The sequence below is a fragment of the Suricata suricatta genome, chromosome 4 (assembly GCF_006229205.1).
Source record: "Suricata suricatta isolate VVHF042 chromosome 4, meerkat_22Aug2017_6uvM2_HiC, whole genome shotgun sequence".
NCBI lineage: Eukaryota > Metazoa > Chordata > Mammalia > Carnivora > Herpestidae > Suricata > Suricata suricatta.
Window position 1 is genome coordinate 68,664,135 of NC_043703.1, and position 16,873 is coordinate 68,681,007.

Consider the following 16,873-nt stretch of genomic DNA (forward strand, 5'->3'; position numbering starts at 1 on the left):
TGTCACTTCCTTTTACCCTCAAGGAATTTGCTGGTTCCCATAGCAGAGAATGGCACCAGACAGACGGCGGCAGCTGGGACTCTGCAGCCTGCTGGACTTAGAGGGTGGGTGGGGCTGGAGGCTGCCAAGCAGGTAGAGATTTAAGTGGATCCAGAGAAATGAGTCCCAAATTCTGCATGCGATTTCCCTTCAACTCCTAGGCAAAAAAAAAAAAGGAAAACCAAAAACAAACAAACAAAAACTAAGAGAAGAACCAAGTGGAAAGCAGCAGTAGAACGCCTAATTACTGACCAAAAGCTCATGAGCAGGGTCTACTAAAAGAAAGGCATTTAGGAGTAAGGGCAGTTTGTAAATCCAAAGAAGGTCTACAACCCAGAAAAATATTGCTTCTATAGACAGGGATATCATCCACGGCCTCTTCTATTTTTCACATAAAATATCTGGCATTTAGTGAAAAATTACCACACGTGCCAAAAAACAGCACAACAAAAACAAAGAGGAAAAAAAAAGAGAAATGAGATGCACAGATAAATCAAATTCTGCAGTTATCAAAAAATAAGTAGCATTCACATATTTAAGGAAATAGATGAAAAGATAAAGAATTTCACCAAAGAGCTAGAATAATAAACAAAAGGCAAATAGAAATTCTAAAACCGAACACTGCAATAACTAAAATTAGGAAATCAAGAGGATATTAGACACAAGAGAAGGAAGGATTAGTGACCTGGAAGGTAAGTCTGTAAAAAATATCCAGATTAATGTACAAAAAAGAAAACAAAAATAGGAAAACACAAAAAAGCATAAAAGCAATATGGGACAGAGTGAGAAGTTCCAAAACACATGGAAAATGGGAATACCAGAATAGGTGGAGGAATAGAATAAAACTGAGCCAACATTTGAAGCAATATAGCCTTAAAATCTTCTAAAACTAACAAAAGTCAGCAAGCCATAGATTCAAGAAGCTCTATAAACACCAGAGGAGGCCACAGAGGTAGATGGTCAAAAAAACCAAAGATAGAGGAAATCTTAAAAGCAGCTTGAGGGGAAAAGGGCATACACATTTCTTTTAAAGGAACTAAAGCAAAGCATACAGTTGAATTTTCAAAAGCAACAACAGAATGTGAAAGACAATAGAAGTGATAGAAGAAAATCATTGCCACCCTAAAATGCAGCATCAGGTCAAACTATCTTAGCTGAAGATGGAAGTTTTTGAACAGGTAAGTGGTATGATCTGAATGTGAGGCTAGATTATTAGGATTGTTAGACTAGATTATTGAGAAGCTAAATTATCAGGATGGCAAGAGTAGAAAGCAAGAGACTTATGAGACCTTAATAATTTTCAAGGCAAGAGATTATGGTAGCCTGGACCAGAGTATTAGTATTAAATATGGAGAGAGGATGAAAGCAAATGTATTTTGGAGGCAGACTCAATGGGACAGCCAGCATGGGGTTGAGGGGAAAAGAGGAATCAGTCATGAGTCCTAGGTTTTTTTAATAAGAGCTACCTGGATAGACCTGATGCCATTTCTGAGGTGAGGGAGACTAAAGGTCTGAGAGGTTTAAAGGGGGCTTTAAGAGTTGGGGTGTCACATGCTTAATTTGAGGTTCCGATTAGACAAGTGGAGGTACGAAGTAGGCAGGCTGACACAGAACACATGGCTCACTCTGTCTGTTCCTTCACACGCTGTTCAAAGGTGACCTCACCGGCTAGGGACTCCCTGAACATCCCATGTCCCTCATCCCTCTCATTCTGCTTGCTTTTTCTCCACTGTTCTTACTACCATCTAACACACTGTTTGCCTCTTTGCTCCTTGCCTATCTCCCCTGCCACAAGGCTACCCCCCTCCTTGGGGACATGGAAGCTGTCCATTTTGCTCACTGCTGTGTCCCTACCAGGACACTTAACATGTAGTAAGTGCTCACCAGCTTTTGTTAAATGAATGGAGCAAACCCAAGAAAGCTTCAAAAGGCAGCTACCCTGTTAAAGAAGTGAAAGTAATTTAAACCAAACATCCTAAGTTCTAAAAACTTTGCATATTTCTCGATTTCAACCATCACCAGCTCACTCTTCTCCTTATCAGAAAACAAGAGCAGGAAGGACACAGGATTGTGTCCCCAGTACCTTCCAGGCTCTTGGTTTCGGTCAATTCAGCAGAAGGTCATAACTGAACACACGCAAGCCATCAACATAACTGTGTGTAGGTCACAGAACCACGTCCTGATCTTCTTCCTGATGCTTTAGGGGGATTTTAAGTCATCATTGGGCCAGAGGGATAATTACAAGGCAAATGGCTTTGGATTAAAGTAGAAAAATTAGGATCTTTTTTTAAAAAAATCAGTACTACAGCACTTTGTCAAACTGCTAACCATTACCCATGTGAAAATCATCCCATTTAACGTATCATGTCAATATAGCTTGCTTAAAGAAAATAAAACACTCCAGGAGATTTTCAACACCTTTCTCACAAACCCTTCGCTGTGATAATCTCCTGCTACAAATATAATTTTATGCAGAACATGTGTCTATGGTGTTCAGCTATTATCTAGTATATAAGATTGTTTTCCAATATTTGGGAAGGGAGAGGTTACTATAAACTAATTTAAGGGAGAGAAATTAATATAGAATCCGTGGAAAGGGCACTTCCCCATCCCTCTTAATGATTTTCCTAATAGCTTCATAATAAAGACAATTATAATAAAGATAAACTGTAAAAGAATAACTCAGACAATGTTCTATCAGTATCTGAGAATTACTCTTTGCCAGCACCCTTGTTTCACCTCTCTTAAAAAAAAATGTCAAGACATTTCAGCAAATGCATACTCATATTAAAAGCACACAGGCGGAAAAAAAGAAAGACTCCAGCAAGACATGGAAATTTACAGAAATCATCTAGAAAGGCAATTTAACAAAGATTAATTACTGTAATAAAGATTAAAATGCCTCATTTAAAATATTGTATAACAGCATAAATTTGCATAAGAATGACAGAAAGATATGGAAGGGAAAAAAATATCAGAATCTAAAAAAAAAAAAAAGACTGATGCTCTAACACACTAATTATTTTAATAGAGTTTATTTGTGTCACTAGCAAAGCCAGGTTGGTTTTGTACCATTGTTTCTAAAATTTCAAATGGGGGACGGGGGGAAGGACAGTGGTTTGAGCTAACTTAAACATTCCGTGATCTGTATTTCCTAATGCTAGTTTCAAAAGAAATAAAGCATCCTAGATTTTTTTTTAAGGCTGAGTTCAGAAGAGAGTGGGGAAAGCATCTCATTTTACCTTGGTTCTGTACTTGCTTTTCATGAACTTGCTTTGAACTTTTAAATTTATCATTGCAATTTTCATTAAAAAGCACAGTGAGTCACCATCTTCTGCACAGAATTAGAGCTATGGATAATGGAAAACTAATCTCCAGGTGAAATGAACACCAGGAGGAGATTAAAACTCCTACATCCTAAAAAACATTTGGGAGTTCTTCTCAAGTCAAAAGGAAACCTAACAGCCTAACAAACGTCTTACACGAAACATGGCCAAAGCACTGATGCCGGTTAGCATCCTCAGAAAAGACAAATGAGACACATTCATAATTCTTCTCTCCTTCGAAGGATTTTTCCTTTTAACCTAACAACCTTCTCATTCAATTATGTCTGTATCTTCCCAGAAAGCAAAAGCATAAAAAAGAAAGCATAATGGACCCTTGTGGCTTTTAAAGAACATTGAACTGGTGGTTCTGTGAAGGTAACAAACTGTCCAGGGTTTGAGAATGGTCACTGTTGCCTCACACTGTTCGTCTACATCAACAAACCAAGCAGCCAGCCATGTTTCCTTCCCCCCGTTCTCATTAAACCCGACTTGGACCTGGAGTGGGAACCAGAAGACAGGCGGGGCGGGCGTCCGGTGGCCTCCCAAAGGGCCCACCCCCGTTTGTTCCAGGTTTACAGGATGCCCTGTGGGGGTCAGGGTACAACCAGGGCTTCTTCAAAAGAACCACAGAGCCTTGCACGTCGCCAAGGTATCCTCCTGAGACACAACGTGGCCCAACAGGAAAGTTGACATAACAGGGTTATTCAGCCATTTACAAATATTCACTGACCACCCATTACATGTCAAACACTCTGCTCAATACTAGCGACTTAGAAATAAACAAGATCCAATTGCTACATCGTATCTGCCCAGAATAAAACAAAATCTGAAAATATGAAAGATAAGGATACGGAAAATCGCCCTGAATGCAGATGCACCCTTTACCTCCAGATCTCCTCGACTTTTGTTCCCTCTGCTTAACACACTCTCTCTCCTATTAACTCTTACTCATCCTACAGGACTCAGGTTAAAGTGCACTTCCGGTCGTGACCCTTGCAGAATAGGTTGGGCGCCCTGCTCTGCGCTTCTAACAGCACCCTATATTTCCCAGACTATAAGCCATCTCCCTTGCCATTGCTTCTCTCAGGGGCTTGTTTTCTCCCTGTCGTCAGGATGCGTATCCATCGTCAGGATGCGTATCTGTCTGTCCCAGCTCCTGCTATCACGGTGCTTGATACATAGCTGGCAACCAAGAAATACTTCCCATCTCAAATAATATGTGGCCATTGTTGACAAAGAAAAAAAAGCAATTTAAACTTATTCCTTACCTCTGTGTTATAGCTTTTTAACTCTCTGAAATTGCTAACACATATTAATAGATTTGTTTCATTTAAAAATGGTTCCTTGTAAGTTCTATCCCTCTTAAAGCTACAAAAACCTCAAGAAGAATGATTCAACATTCTTCTAGATATTCAACTATTATTTCATTCTTTCTAATTTTAAATTGAGTGTTTTTATTAGATTGCCAAACCTCTTAAAATCAAATCTTAAGCATTCTCTTAAGCATTATTTCCAATAGATAAATACTGGTGTTGAAACTGTATTCACCTTGGATGGGTCATATCTTCTGAGTGTTTCTAAGAGTTCTGGAATTTGTATTCTCGTCTCTTCTTCACAGAAGAAAATCCATGATGAATTTCTGCTATACGTTACAGAAAAGCTGACAAAGAGAAACAGGTTATGGTAATCACTTCTATAGAATGAGTTTATAACAAAGTTTAAAACTGATAAGCAGGGTGAAAGACATATAAAATGGCAAGAAATCTAGATTTTCCTCCTATATTTTCCTTAAATGTACAGTTTCAAAAGCCAGATACGAATAGTTTATCAAACAGCTAGAGTTCTTAAAGTTAATTCTCTCTGTAACACCAGGATTCCAAGAGGTAGACAATTTTCAAATACCAATATCAAATATATCAACAATTTCTCTTTTAAGAAAGCAACATATTTAAAAATAGAAGCCATTCATAATAAAAATGAATCAAGAAATTTGGGTAATGTTGTAGTCATAAAAAACAGAGTCCAAATTTACTTTAACTTCTTGACTCTGAGGAAAAACACACCCTCTCAGTAAGAGGAGGGAGTGTTCAGGTGGAAATGTCCAAATTCACACATTTCAGATTAAACATACTGTGGCAGCAATGGAAGTATGGTCCATGCACCCTCCTGCTTAGACAGCTGATGAAGAAGGAGGACTCTGGGGAGTTCCTGAAAAAACAGTATCCAAGAGGAGACATAAGTAAAAATACATATGATCACTCCAATTAAAACAACAACAACTCAATTTCCACGTGCAGGTATCTCTAGAGACTTGACATTTTACTCTCCTAACGACTCTCTGGCTGCTCCTCTTCAGGAGCCTCTAGAAACGGAGGATGCTGGCTGGACCCACACAACATCTTTATCATCCAGGCGTACAGCCGGGCCGAGGGCCTCCACGAAGGGTCTTCCCTGCCACGGGGGCTGGCCTGAAAGTTGCGACTTGCAAAGGCAACCAGAAGGGGAGAACCCAGAAACGACCAGGCATAACTCAGAGGCACAGAAACAGATTTCACGTATAGACATCACAAGTAGCAGGTGGAAAATAAAACACTTCAGCTAAATGAAAGGATACATATAATATCCAATTTATCTCATGTAAAAAAAAATTAAGTGCCCTCAAAAAGTTAAAACACCATGGTAAGGAAGAGTTTGGGATCTAAATACTAGACACCTAATCTTTAAGTTCAGAGTTAATGATAGGAATAACAGAATTTCAAAATTTATAAACCTAGGAGGAAGTGAGATTCAGAAATAAGACACAACTATGGTTAAAAAATTATGCATAATAAACACCGAGAGAAATTAATATGACTCAGGCTATGAATGTCAGCCTTGAAGTAAAGCACTATTCAATTTATTTCATGTTATTACAAGCCCAAAGTCAGATACATAATATGCTTGAACACCACCCTCCCAACAAACTTTAGTATATTCTTGTTTTATTCTATTTCTTGGTAACCGTTGCAGATAAAAGACATTAAAAATAAATGCCTCATATAAATGCCAAACATTAGAACTATTACTAACGTAGATTCCATACCAGCCTTTAAGTTCATATAAGCTTATTATTTCAGGAGAATGGTTTTCAATAAAAATATTTAGAATTATCAAATAAAGCTTCATTTATTTTATGTAGTATTTTAACTTTCATGTACAAATATGAAATGCAAGAACAATAATGAAAGGTTAAGTCAGACTAACAATATGGCACGTCAGAGAGAAAAAAACACCCGAAAGGCTGAATTAGCAGTTAATTTCTCAGTATAATTCAGGGCTTTCCTGCTGTTGATTATGAATTATGCAATAGTTTTCAGTGACTTTTAAGAAATGGCTATATATGTATTATATATATTTATACCACATGTATATTCATGAGGGATTATATAAGAACAGAAATCATGTGTGAAGAGAACTAATAATATATTAATAGTTGCATAAAAGTTTCGAATAACTATGGCAGCATGCAAATATGAACTAGCTAGAAAAGAAACATAGCAAATATTTTAAAAGGTTTTAGAAGAAAATAAGTAGTGAATGAGCTATTGTGTAACAATTGAAAGTGTAATAATGAAGACCTTGTAACAATGGAAATGTCTTTATGTTAAATGGAAAAACAGACATGATTCTAAATATGTAAAACAAATTCATATGTGAAGAGACTAGAAAGGAACCAGAAAAATGAAAATATTTGTGTCAAGATGACCAGTCTTACATCTATGCCTTTAAAAGTCTTTAGCTAAAATACAGTTCAGTTTTAAAAATTTCTTGAGGAAAGATGAATACACATCCAAACTTCTCTTCCATACAAGTCCTATGCTTCCTGGTTATGGGAAATATAGAGGTGATGTCACAAGGTGTCACAAAAAGGCTGTGAGGGCAAGGATGCAGATACTTATAAATAACCTCTGTCACAATAAGAGTGAAAAGCAAAGTCTTAGCACAAAGGAGCTAAATTCTAGTCTAGAATAAACTCTATGCATTTCTAGTGAATTATAATCATCCCTGTCCCCACTCCCTTTTGTTTACTGAATCGTATGCCTGGGTTCCATATTTGCTTCAGTTAGTGAACACAAAAACGGCAATCAAGTTTTCTGTATGCAGTCACCTCCAAATAGAAACATTTCAAAAATCAGTGGGCATACATGTATACATCCATATTCACGTGTACATCCTGTGTGTGAATACAGATGCATACATGTATATTCTGTGTGTGAATACGGATGCATATGTGTTCACGTGTATATCTTGGGTGTGAATACGGATGCATACGTGTTCACGTGTATATCCTGTGTGAATACGAATGCATACGTGTTCGCGTGTATATCCTGGGTGTGAATATGGATGCATACGTGTTCACGTGTATATCCTGTGTGAATACAGATGCATACATGTTTACATATATATCCTGTGTGTGAATACGGATGCATACATGTTCATGGGTAGTAGCTCTTCTAAGAAAAAATAACTTAAACAGTCACAATAAAATTTTCCACCAGATGATCTTCTTTCAGTTTTGACTACTTGGAATTGTAATAATTTATGCTCTATCTATCTGTTACAAATACCACCACCACCAGATGTAGACCTCCTTACAGGTGCCGTATCACCGGCTTACAGCACTTTTACATGCAATGCAAGCTTTTTAATATGTAACTGGATGGATGACGAGAGTTTTCAAGTGACGTATCAAGGGGAAAGAAAATAAGAAAATGTTAGATCAACAGAGCCATTTGGAATAAGAGCTACAGTAAACGCTCCAGTGCTGTCAACCTAAGTGACGCCTATTCACCAAACTGTGCTACTATTTCAAACCTAAAAGGTAAGGAATAAATCTACCAATAATGAGATAATGAGGGGTGCCTGGCTGGCTCAGCAGTGGAGCGTGCAACCCTGGATATCAGGGTTGCAGTTTCAAGCCCCACGTTGGGTACAGAGATTACTTAAAGAGAACACCCTTAATTTAAAAAATAATGAGATAATGCCATACGAGTGGCAAGCATAAACGGGCTACATATAGGGCCTTCTGTGGACAAATGACAGAAAAGGGAAAGAAAAGGAAAAAACTGATCCCCATTCACCTGGCCTGCTTATATCAACTCTGTATCATTGAGCCGGTCTACCGTCACCCCATCCACAGCATCTACTGGTCCCCTAACACGTGCTCTGAGGTCCGAAAGCCAACTGCACAGGCGGTCAGTGCTTCCTAGGAACACATTCTGTATCGAGGCATATGTTCACACTTAAAGCCCCTAACAATTATGAAGAACAAACATCCTCAAAACCAACACTCTAATTCGTTCCCTGGCTCTGACACAAACCCATTGCCTTCATTTGGCAAAGGGGTTTGATTCCGCGGCTGAACACTCTAACGGTGCCCTGTGAGTGGAGATGGCCCTTCACTCTTCATACAGAAGGATAATCATAAAAACTTAGGTCTACAGATATTAACAGTATAAATGAAAGAACCAACATTTAAACATGGATGAAAAACAGCTGTATACGTCATCATAAATAACTTTAACTACTAGGCGAAGTTGGATTTGAATCACTTTACTCTTTGAGCCTCTGTCTGGAAAGAATTCAACAAATTTAAGTTCGTGCCACCAGCCTTTTCCCTTCTCTATGGACCATTTTCCGATATTCGTGACTTGACCGTATCTTACTTCAAAGCGTGAACTCAGCAGCACAGGAGTTCATGGTCTAATTCAGTCTCATCATTCAGACCAAGTACTAAATTCGAAAGCAAGAGCCAAGGCATTTGCTCAGTATTAGGCAAGGTTCTGAAAGACTGAATCCTGTTTTAAGACTGATTCCAGTTCAACTGCATTTCCAAATTCCAACTATTATGTAGCTCTTAGGCACCAAACTGGGTTTTTAGGCAAACACTTGAATTATGATGAAAATTAACATCTGTTTATTGTTATAGTAGGAAGGAGGTATATGTTATGAGGATGCTGATAAAGGTGTGTGATGTGCTGTTTGGAACACAAAGCGGACAGATTTACTAGTCTTTAAAAATCCAGTATTCATTTATGAACCAGTAGATTATATGTGATGCTGTAATAACATGTCTTCCAGGAACCTGAGCCTATATTTTTAAAACATACATATTTTTTCCAGATACCTGTCTTAATCACTATCTTTTCCTAACAAGAGAAAAATATTACCTCATTACTTATAAAATTTATTTTTATTAACTCTTTACTTTGAAATACATTACTCAATACATTTTTATAGCTCATATAAATCTGTGTTAACTAATCATTCATTCATTCATGAAAGCCAGTACAGCTTAGTATTTAAGGACCCAATTTCTAGAGCCAAGGTACTGGCATCAGAGTTCTTGCTCTGGCTCCCCTGAGCCGTGCAACCTTGAGTGTGACTCTGTCATTGCATCACTAATGTGGGGACAGCAACAGTCCTGGGTACCAAGAAGTTAATACATGCCACACATTTGGCACAGGCTATGCATGTGATGGGTATTAATGTAAGTATTGATTTTACAATATTTGTTGCACAACTACTACATGCCAGGCACTGTTCTTTTTTAATTTATTTATTTTGAGAGAGACAGAGACAGAGACAGAGACAGAGAGAGAGAGAGAGAGAGAGAGAGAGAGAGAGAGAAACAACACAAGGAGGGGAGGGGCAGAGAAACAGGGAGAGAAGAACTCCGAGCAGGCTCTGCGCTAACAGCACAGAGGGGCTACATGGGGCTTGAATTCATGAATCGTGAGCTCATGACCTGAGCAGAAACAGGAGTCCAATTCTCAACCTACTGAGCCTCCCAGGCACCTTTCTAAGAGAGCAAATAGGGCCACATCCCTGCCCTCCTGGATCTCACATACTAATTAAGGACAAATGCAATAAGCAAATAAATCTAGAATATAATGTCAGGGAGAAATGGTATAATAAAAATACGCCAGGTAAATGGATAGAGAGAACAGGACACCGTTTACTAGTCGGGGTGGACTTATTTCGCACAGCAGCTGGGTCTATCTGCTGCCCAGGCGATAAGGCCCGATCTGCACATCAGGAGGCAGCGGGGCCAAGAGAAGAGGCTTTAGAGCCAGTTGGAACTGAGGTGCAGGCCTGACCGCACCATGTGTTAGTGACGTGAGCATGGGCAAGTCACTCAATCTCCCTGAGGCTCAGTTTCCTCCCTGCAGAACCGGGAGAAGCGACCTCACCAAATGAACAGAGCTGGTCCTGCATAAACACAGAGCACTGTGTGCTGACACGGGCACTTGTGAAATGATGACGATGATGTGCACTCAACAGAAGTCAGCTGTGATTACTGCTGTAGTGTCCAACTCTCCGTCTCTGTCCAGTCTCCAGACCCCGGCCCCGGCCCCATATGTCAGATGTCTCCAACAGTCCCTGCAACCCACCTCTCTAAACGTAAACCCACCCATCAGCTCACAGAGTGGCTCATCTTCCTTTTATTCCCTCTTTCCCTAATACCTGGAGAGGCCCGCGATCACCGCCTGCATAAAGGGAGCACCCACAGTTGCTCCAGGCAGGAGCCTAGCAAACTCTTTACTGTTTGCTCAAGGCTCAGTTCAAAGCCAAAACAGAGCCTTCACTGACATTTCCAGGCAGGGCTGTCCTTGTCTGTGTTCTCAGAGCATGGTGCTGGCTGTCACTTCACAGCAGCAACATGCAGTGTGTCCTCTGCTAGAATGAGTCTCCTGGAGGGCGGGCACAGACAGGCCTGCCGTCTACACCGACTCACCCTCAAGAGGCCACCCTGCTCTGCATCACCCACCACGAGCACCCCGTCCCTGAGGTGCACTTGCCTTCTCTGCACACTTGCACGTGCTGGCCCTTTACTTGGTCCCCACTGTCCACCTCTAGCCACTGTGTACCGATGTCACTACCAAAAGGTGAGCTCTAAAGCAACCAGCTTCTGGGGGCCCCTGGCTGCGGACTCCGTCCTGAGTGGCAACATCTGACCGGCCACACCCCATCACAGGCTGCCCTCGCCTGGGTGTGGGGACACTCATCATCCAGCTGCTGATGTTCTTACCGGGCCAAGCCCCAGCTCCCACCAGACGCACATGGGATCGTGTTCTCCAGGGAAGGGGTTCAAATGCTAAGCAGCCAAACCAAGACAAATGCTGCCACCATGGCCTTCTCCATGGTGCGATGGACTCATTACTGCTGAGCAACTGCCCCTGAGGCAACATGGGTCTCAATGTCCTGTTTTCTAGTGGGGCGTCTTGCCCAAGTCCCGGCTTAAAGTAACTTTTCAATCAGGATTCATTAAATGATTAAATGAATGGATGAATACATTCTTACTCAATGGCAATGTAATAAAGTCTCCAGTTTAATAATTAATGTGATGTCTTAACAGCTATCAGTTACTACAAGAAATGGACCTTTAGTAAGTAATGAAGCATTCAACTGCTCTCCCCTAAAAAGAGAACTTTAGTGATAGCCAGAGACACACTCTCAAAGCTAACCTTTCAATGAACGACCTCACGCTGTAACCTTGACTATAATAAATTGTATCGTGTATCTTGAATGTATCATAGATAAACTGCTATATTACAATTGCCACTTCAGATAGCTGTGAAATTAGGTGATTAACTAGTTGGTACCTAACCTTCTAATTTCTGCATAAGTCTAATTACATGGAATAGAAGTGGGGGTTTTGATTTTTTACTTTGCTTTTCTGTTTGGAGTATCATTGTAACTACTGTATTGTAAATGACGGAAAATAATTGCATATGTTAAAAAAATAAATTGTGTAAAAAAAAAATAAAAAATAAATAAAAAGTCAAGAGATAAGGTTGGCAAGAGTATGGAAAGGGAGCACTTGTTTTCTGTGGGAATGTAAATTGGTATAACCACTATGCACAAGGGTTTGTAAAAAAAAAAAAGTAAAAAAAAAAAAGAATATAACCACTATGAAAAGCAGTATAGAGTTTCCTGAAAAAAATTAAAAATAGAACTGTTATATGATCTAGTAACTCTACTTCTGAATATATATCCAAAGGAAATGAAATCAATATCTCAAAGGGAAAAAAAAAAAGTTTCCAAAAGGAGGAAACGACAATACTGCCTTTCTCAAAGTTCCTCACACTGATCCAGGAAAGGTTTTGCCCTGGCTTTCCCGCCTTATCTTATGGAGAAGAGGTTTTCCTAAACTAATGAACCAAAGCGACTAACTATCCCCAGGAAAACAGTGATTTACAAAACCTTCCATGAACAAGGAAAAGACACCATTTATCTGTTCAGGTTGAGATTCATCCAGGTTTTTTTTTTTTTAATAATTTTTAATTTCTTTTTTTTTAATGTTTTATTTATATTTTGATACAGAGAGAGACAGAGCATGAGAGGGGGAGGGGCAGAGAGAGAAGGAGACACAGAACCGGAAGCAGGCTCCAGGCTCCGAGCCAGCTGTCAGCACAGAGCCCGACGCGGGGCTCAAACTCACGAACATGAGATCTGACCTGAGCTGAAGCTGGACGCTTAACGGACTGAGCCACCCAGGCACCCCTCATCCAGGTTTTAAATAAAGCTCATAGGGCAAAAGAAGGCCATGAAACTAGAAGTGTCTGTTCTTTTCAAAGGCTGTTTAGCTGAGCGGTGGGGAGAGTGGGGAGGTTTCTAGCAGCTAGCTGGGCTCCATTTGTCCCAAAGCAGAAAATGTAACCCAACAGCTGCCAAATGTAAAGTACACGGCTTCAACGTGCCCCCAGCCCACCCCCCAAAACTCATAAGTCTATCCTACCTCTGAACTTTCTTTTCTGAATTTTCAAGCTGCCTTAAAAACAGAAAACTAACGTATCAGTGCTCCTGCACGTATTTACGTCAGTGAGAACTCGGGCCTCCGGCGTCTCCTGCACTCACTCCCACAGCGGCCGACTTGCTCATTCTCCACTCAAAGTGCTTCCCCAGCCAACCACGACCCTTGCCCTGCGCTGTGTATTGTTGAAGCTCACAGTTCAGAGTCTTCAAAACAGTGTCCGAATCTTTGTTTTACTAGAACCTACTGAAAAAAACCACGAAGATGCTTTATATTCTGTCCTTTATTGTTCCCAATCTAACCTTATTTTGAAATTCCTTTGAAGAACAATACTGGTTTCTGTGCTCTAGGCAAGCGTTAGTACCTAATCCTTCCGAAGCTACGGTAAAAATGACCGTGGTCTAGGACAGGTTTACGGATCCCAGGTCCCAGAAGGGAAAAGACGACTTTCAGAGGACCGCCTCTGCACCAGGACATGCACACAAGATCCTGCAGGAGTGCTTCCATCAGAGGCCAGGGTATCTGTTCCCATTTTTCCGTTACATGTAACAAATATATATGTGCTCAAGTATTTTCATACAAATGTCCATTCAAAAAGGAATTTTCCTAGGTTCAAAAAACAGAAGTCAAATCATAATTAACACATAACACAGACACTCTGCACGTGGGAGGCATTTAACAGGAAATACTGGTTTATTTTCCTGATTAAGAGATTTCCTGATTAATTAACTCCCTGATTAAGAGACTGTTGCACAAACTCTCCTTATGGGCTTCTGTTAGCCTCACCTCCACGTGGCTTTTTGTTTGTGCACCTTTTTAAATAGCCAATCTTTGTAATGTCACATTATCCTTCCATCTGTAATGCTGGAAGAAAAAAAATCTAAGGAAAAAAAACAGCACTTCTTCAAAGTCTGTATCCTCGTGTCTACAGATTTGCATTTAGGAACCCCATATTCATCAGCTACATCTCCCATCTCAGACTTCATTTCCAATCTAAAAAGACCACTCGCTACACATCCCACTGTGAACACATCTTCACACATCACCCAAACTGCTCCAAAAATCCCAGCTGCCACCTGGCATCCTACAAGTAAGCCTTCCTGGGGCGCCAGAGCGGCTCAGTCGGTTACGCATCTGACTTGGGCTCAAGTCACGATCTCACAGTGTGTGGGATCGAGCCTCGCATAGGGCTCTACACTGACAGTGCAGAGTCTGCTTGGGATTCTCTCTCCCCTTCTCTCTGCCCATCTCCCACTCATGCTCTTTCTCTCAAAACAAATAAGCAAGCTTTAAAATAATGTTAAGAAAAGGAAGTCTTCCTGACAACTTGTCCTTGTCTTCCAGTTCCAGTTTCCATGCTCTGAACAGACATCTCTCACTTTCCTTCTTTCCCACAGGATTTGACAAGCCTTCCACCTTTTTCCTCTTAGGCTTCGCATGTCCAATGAGTGCTATATTAATGTGCATTTTTTACACACTGCTCTGCTACTTCCATGGTCTCGAATGTGCACGATCCTTCTAACGGGCCCTGTGTCTTGTCTAGAGATGTCCTTTTGCGTCCATAAGTACCTAATATAACCACAGATGTCCAATTAATAGTTGTTAGATAAATATTTTTAAATGCTTATCCTGGACTTCTCATATCTTAGTGGTACAGTCGTTTCTGTCATGAAACACCTACCACCTACCTCACAAGTAACGCCAAGAGCTAGAGTGCCTTTTCTAACCCTTTGCTACACAGCAATCAAGAACAGTACTCTGCTCAGAGAAGAGCACTTAGGAAAGTCTGCAGGCTCAGTGATTAGAAGAAACACATAACTGTGAGCTACAGAGCCATTATAAGCTGCAGTGCCAGTGTCAAAACTGGACGTGGGAATGACAACCCACAATGACCCAAATTATATTAGCCACACCTCCCAGGACGGCATTTAGAAGAGCGAAAAACGTTTGTGTTTTTAACAAGACCTCATTTTAGCCCCTTCAGGCAAAACATGCATAGATAATGGCTTGTCAAGCAAAGAGAACAGCTAGAAGCAGATGCATAATCACAGAAACCATTAAAAATTGCACCTTAATTTTTGGCAGATTCTGTAGTCAAGTGCAACCTGACAAGAGTAATGAATAAATAAACAGTAGTTCTAGACAGCTGGTAGTGTGGGAGGGAGAGATATTTTGGGCTATCAGATAAATATTCAAATGATAAATCCTACGGTTGATTCCTCCCTCAGCAAGCAACTTTTGCTCGTGGTGGGCAAATCTATGGGGAACCCGAGCACTTCATGGTCCAGATCTCATGAGACGCGAGGGCCCCAGAGGTGCTGTTCAGTTAGAGGTACAGCACACACTGCCCAACCGTGGACCTGACCCCTCCTCAAAGGAGTGAGCGAGCTCTCCATCACAATGCTGGGATGCCCTGAAAACCTCTGCCTTAGACTCTCCTTCTCTCTACCTCCATGGGTGAGGAGTTAGCTGCCTAATCTTTCTCAAGAATATGTCAATTTTCATAAAACAAGCCCCAGCCAGATTTTAAGCAGGGAGCCATACTTGTTTCTTAAAGGGGCTTTGACCCACCCACCCCTACCCCCGTGTTTCGTGCCTCTCCACATTTAATTCTCTGAATTCAACCTTACTGTTCTGTGTTCATGTAGTTCTAGGTCAGGTTAGCTCATCATTGCCCTAAGTATTGTCTGTAGACTCTATGTTAGCTGTCAACAATCTTTGGATCTTTAAAATTCAACTTTTAATCACATATATTGCATTAAAAAGAAAACACTCTATAAAGAGAAAAAAATGAACCAGTATCAGGTATAGTTGTAGACTCTAAAATCTTTCAGGCCATTTCAACTACAAAAAGGCTGGATCTTATGAGCAAAGTAAATCCAAATGTTCAAAGTTTTGTCAAAACTACCTCAGTTTTCATAGCTGGCTTCCATTCCAGGAAAGAATTTCAGAGTAAGAAAAATAGACTATATTATAATTAAAGGGAAGCTTCTTTATTGCTTTACTCTAGACTCCATTTATTATCACAGAAATTAAATGCTGTAAAAGAAGGGTTTGCTTAATGATGTTGCTTAATTACGGGTCTTTAAATGTAAAATCAATAGTGCCACCTAGTGGCTATCTAAGGCACCTACAACATAAATTGTCCATACTGCACAGAGTAAAAGTAAAGGACAATAAAAATAAAGTATAAGAGCACCGAAAATACAAGCATAAATTAAAGTGCTGGAGGAGGTAAATACTTTAGTGAAATGAAACCATTTTCTAAGCTTTAAAAGCCGAGAAAAATGTATCCGTGAAAATACAGTTTCTAGTACTGTCAGTGTGTGGCATTATGCTAGGTGCCGCTGGGGGGACAAAAAGAGGTACAGAGCAGGTCTTGCCTCCCTCCAGATTCTGAAGGCAGGACAGATGCCCGAGAGGAGAAAGAGCACTGCAGGGGACCCCATGTGGAACACCAGATGAGCATCCCAGAGAGTAGCGCCTGTGAATGGAAATAGCCATTATGGTGGACGAAGACTACCAGAGAAGATATGGAAGAGAGGCTGTCGAAGTAACATTATTAATATTCAGCCTTAGAGAGGACAGAGGGGCACCTGGGTGGCTCAGTTGGTTGAGGACCTGACTCCTGACTTTGGCTCAGTTCATGATCTCACAGTTGTGAGATCAAGCCCCAAGTAGGGCTCTGCACTGAGTGTGGAGCCGGCAATTT

The 16,873-nt window shown here is 40.5% G+C and overlaps 1 protein-coding gene across 1 annotated transcript in view; it reads right to left on the bottom strand.

Moving 5' to 3' along the window:
- Positions 1 to 16,873, bottom strand: part of B3GLCT (beta 3-glucosyltransferase) — a 93,656-nt gene that overhangs the window by 58,454 nt on the left and 18,329 nt on the right. Inside the window, exons 5-6 of the mRNA XM_029938477.1 lie at positions 5,497 to 5,573; positions 4,914 to 5,025 (exon numbers count right to left, since the gene is read on the bottom strand). Coding sequence (XP_029794337.1) covers positions 4,914 to 5,025; positions 5,497 to 5,573 — 189 coding nt within the window. The remainder of the gene's footprint in view (positions 1 to 4,913; positions 5,026 to 5,496; positions 5,574 to 16,873) is intronic.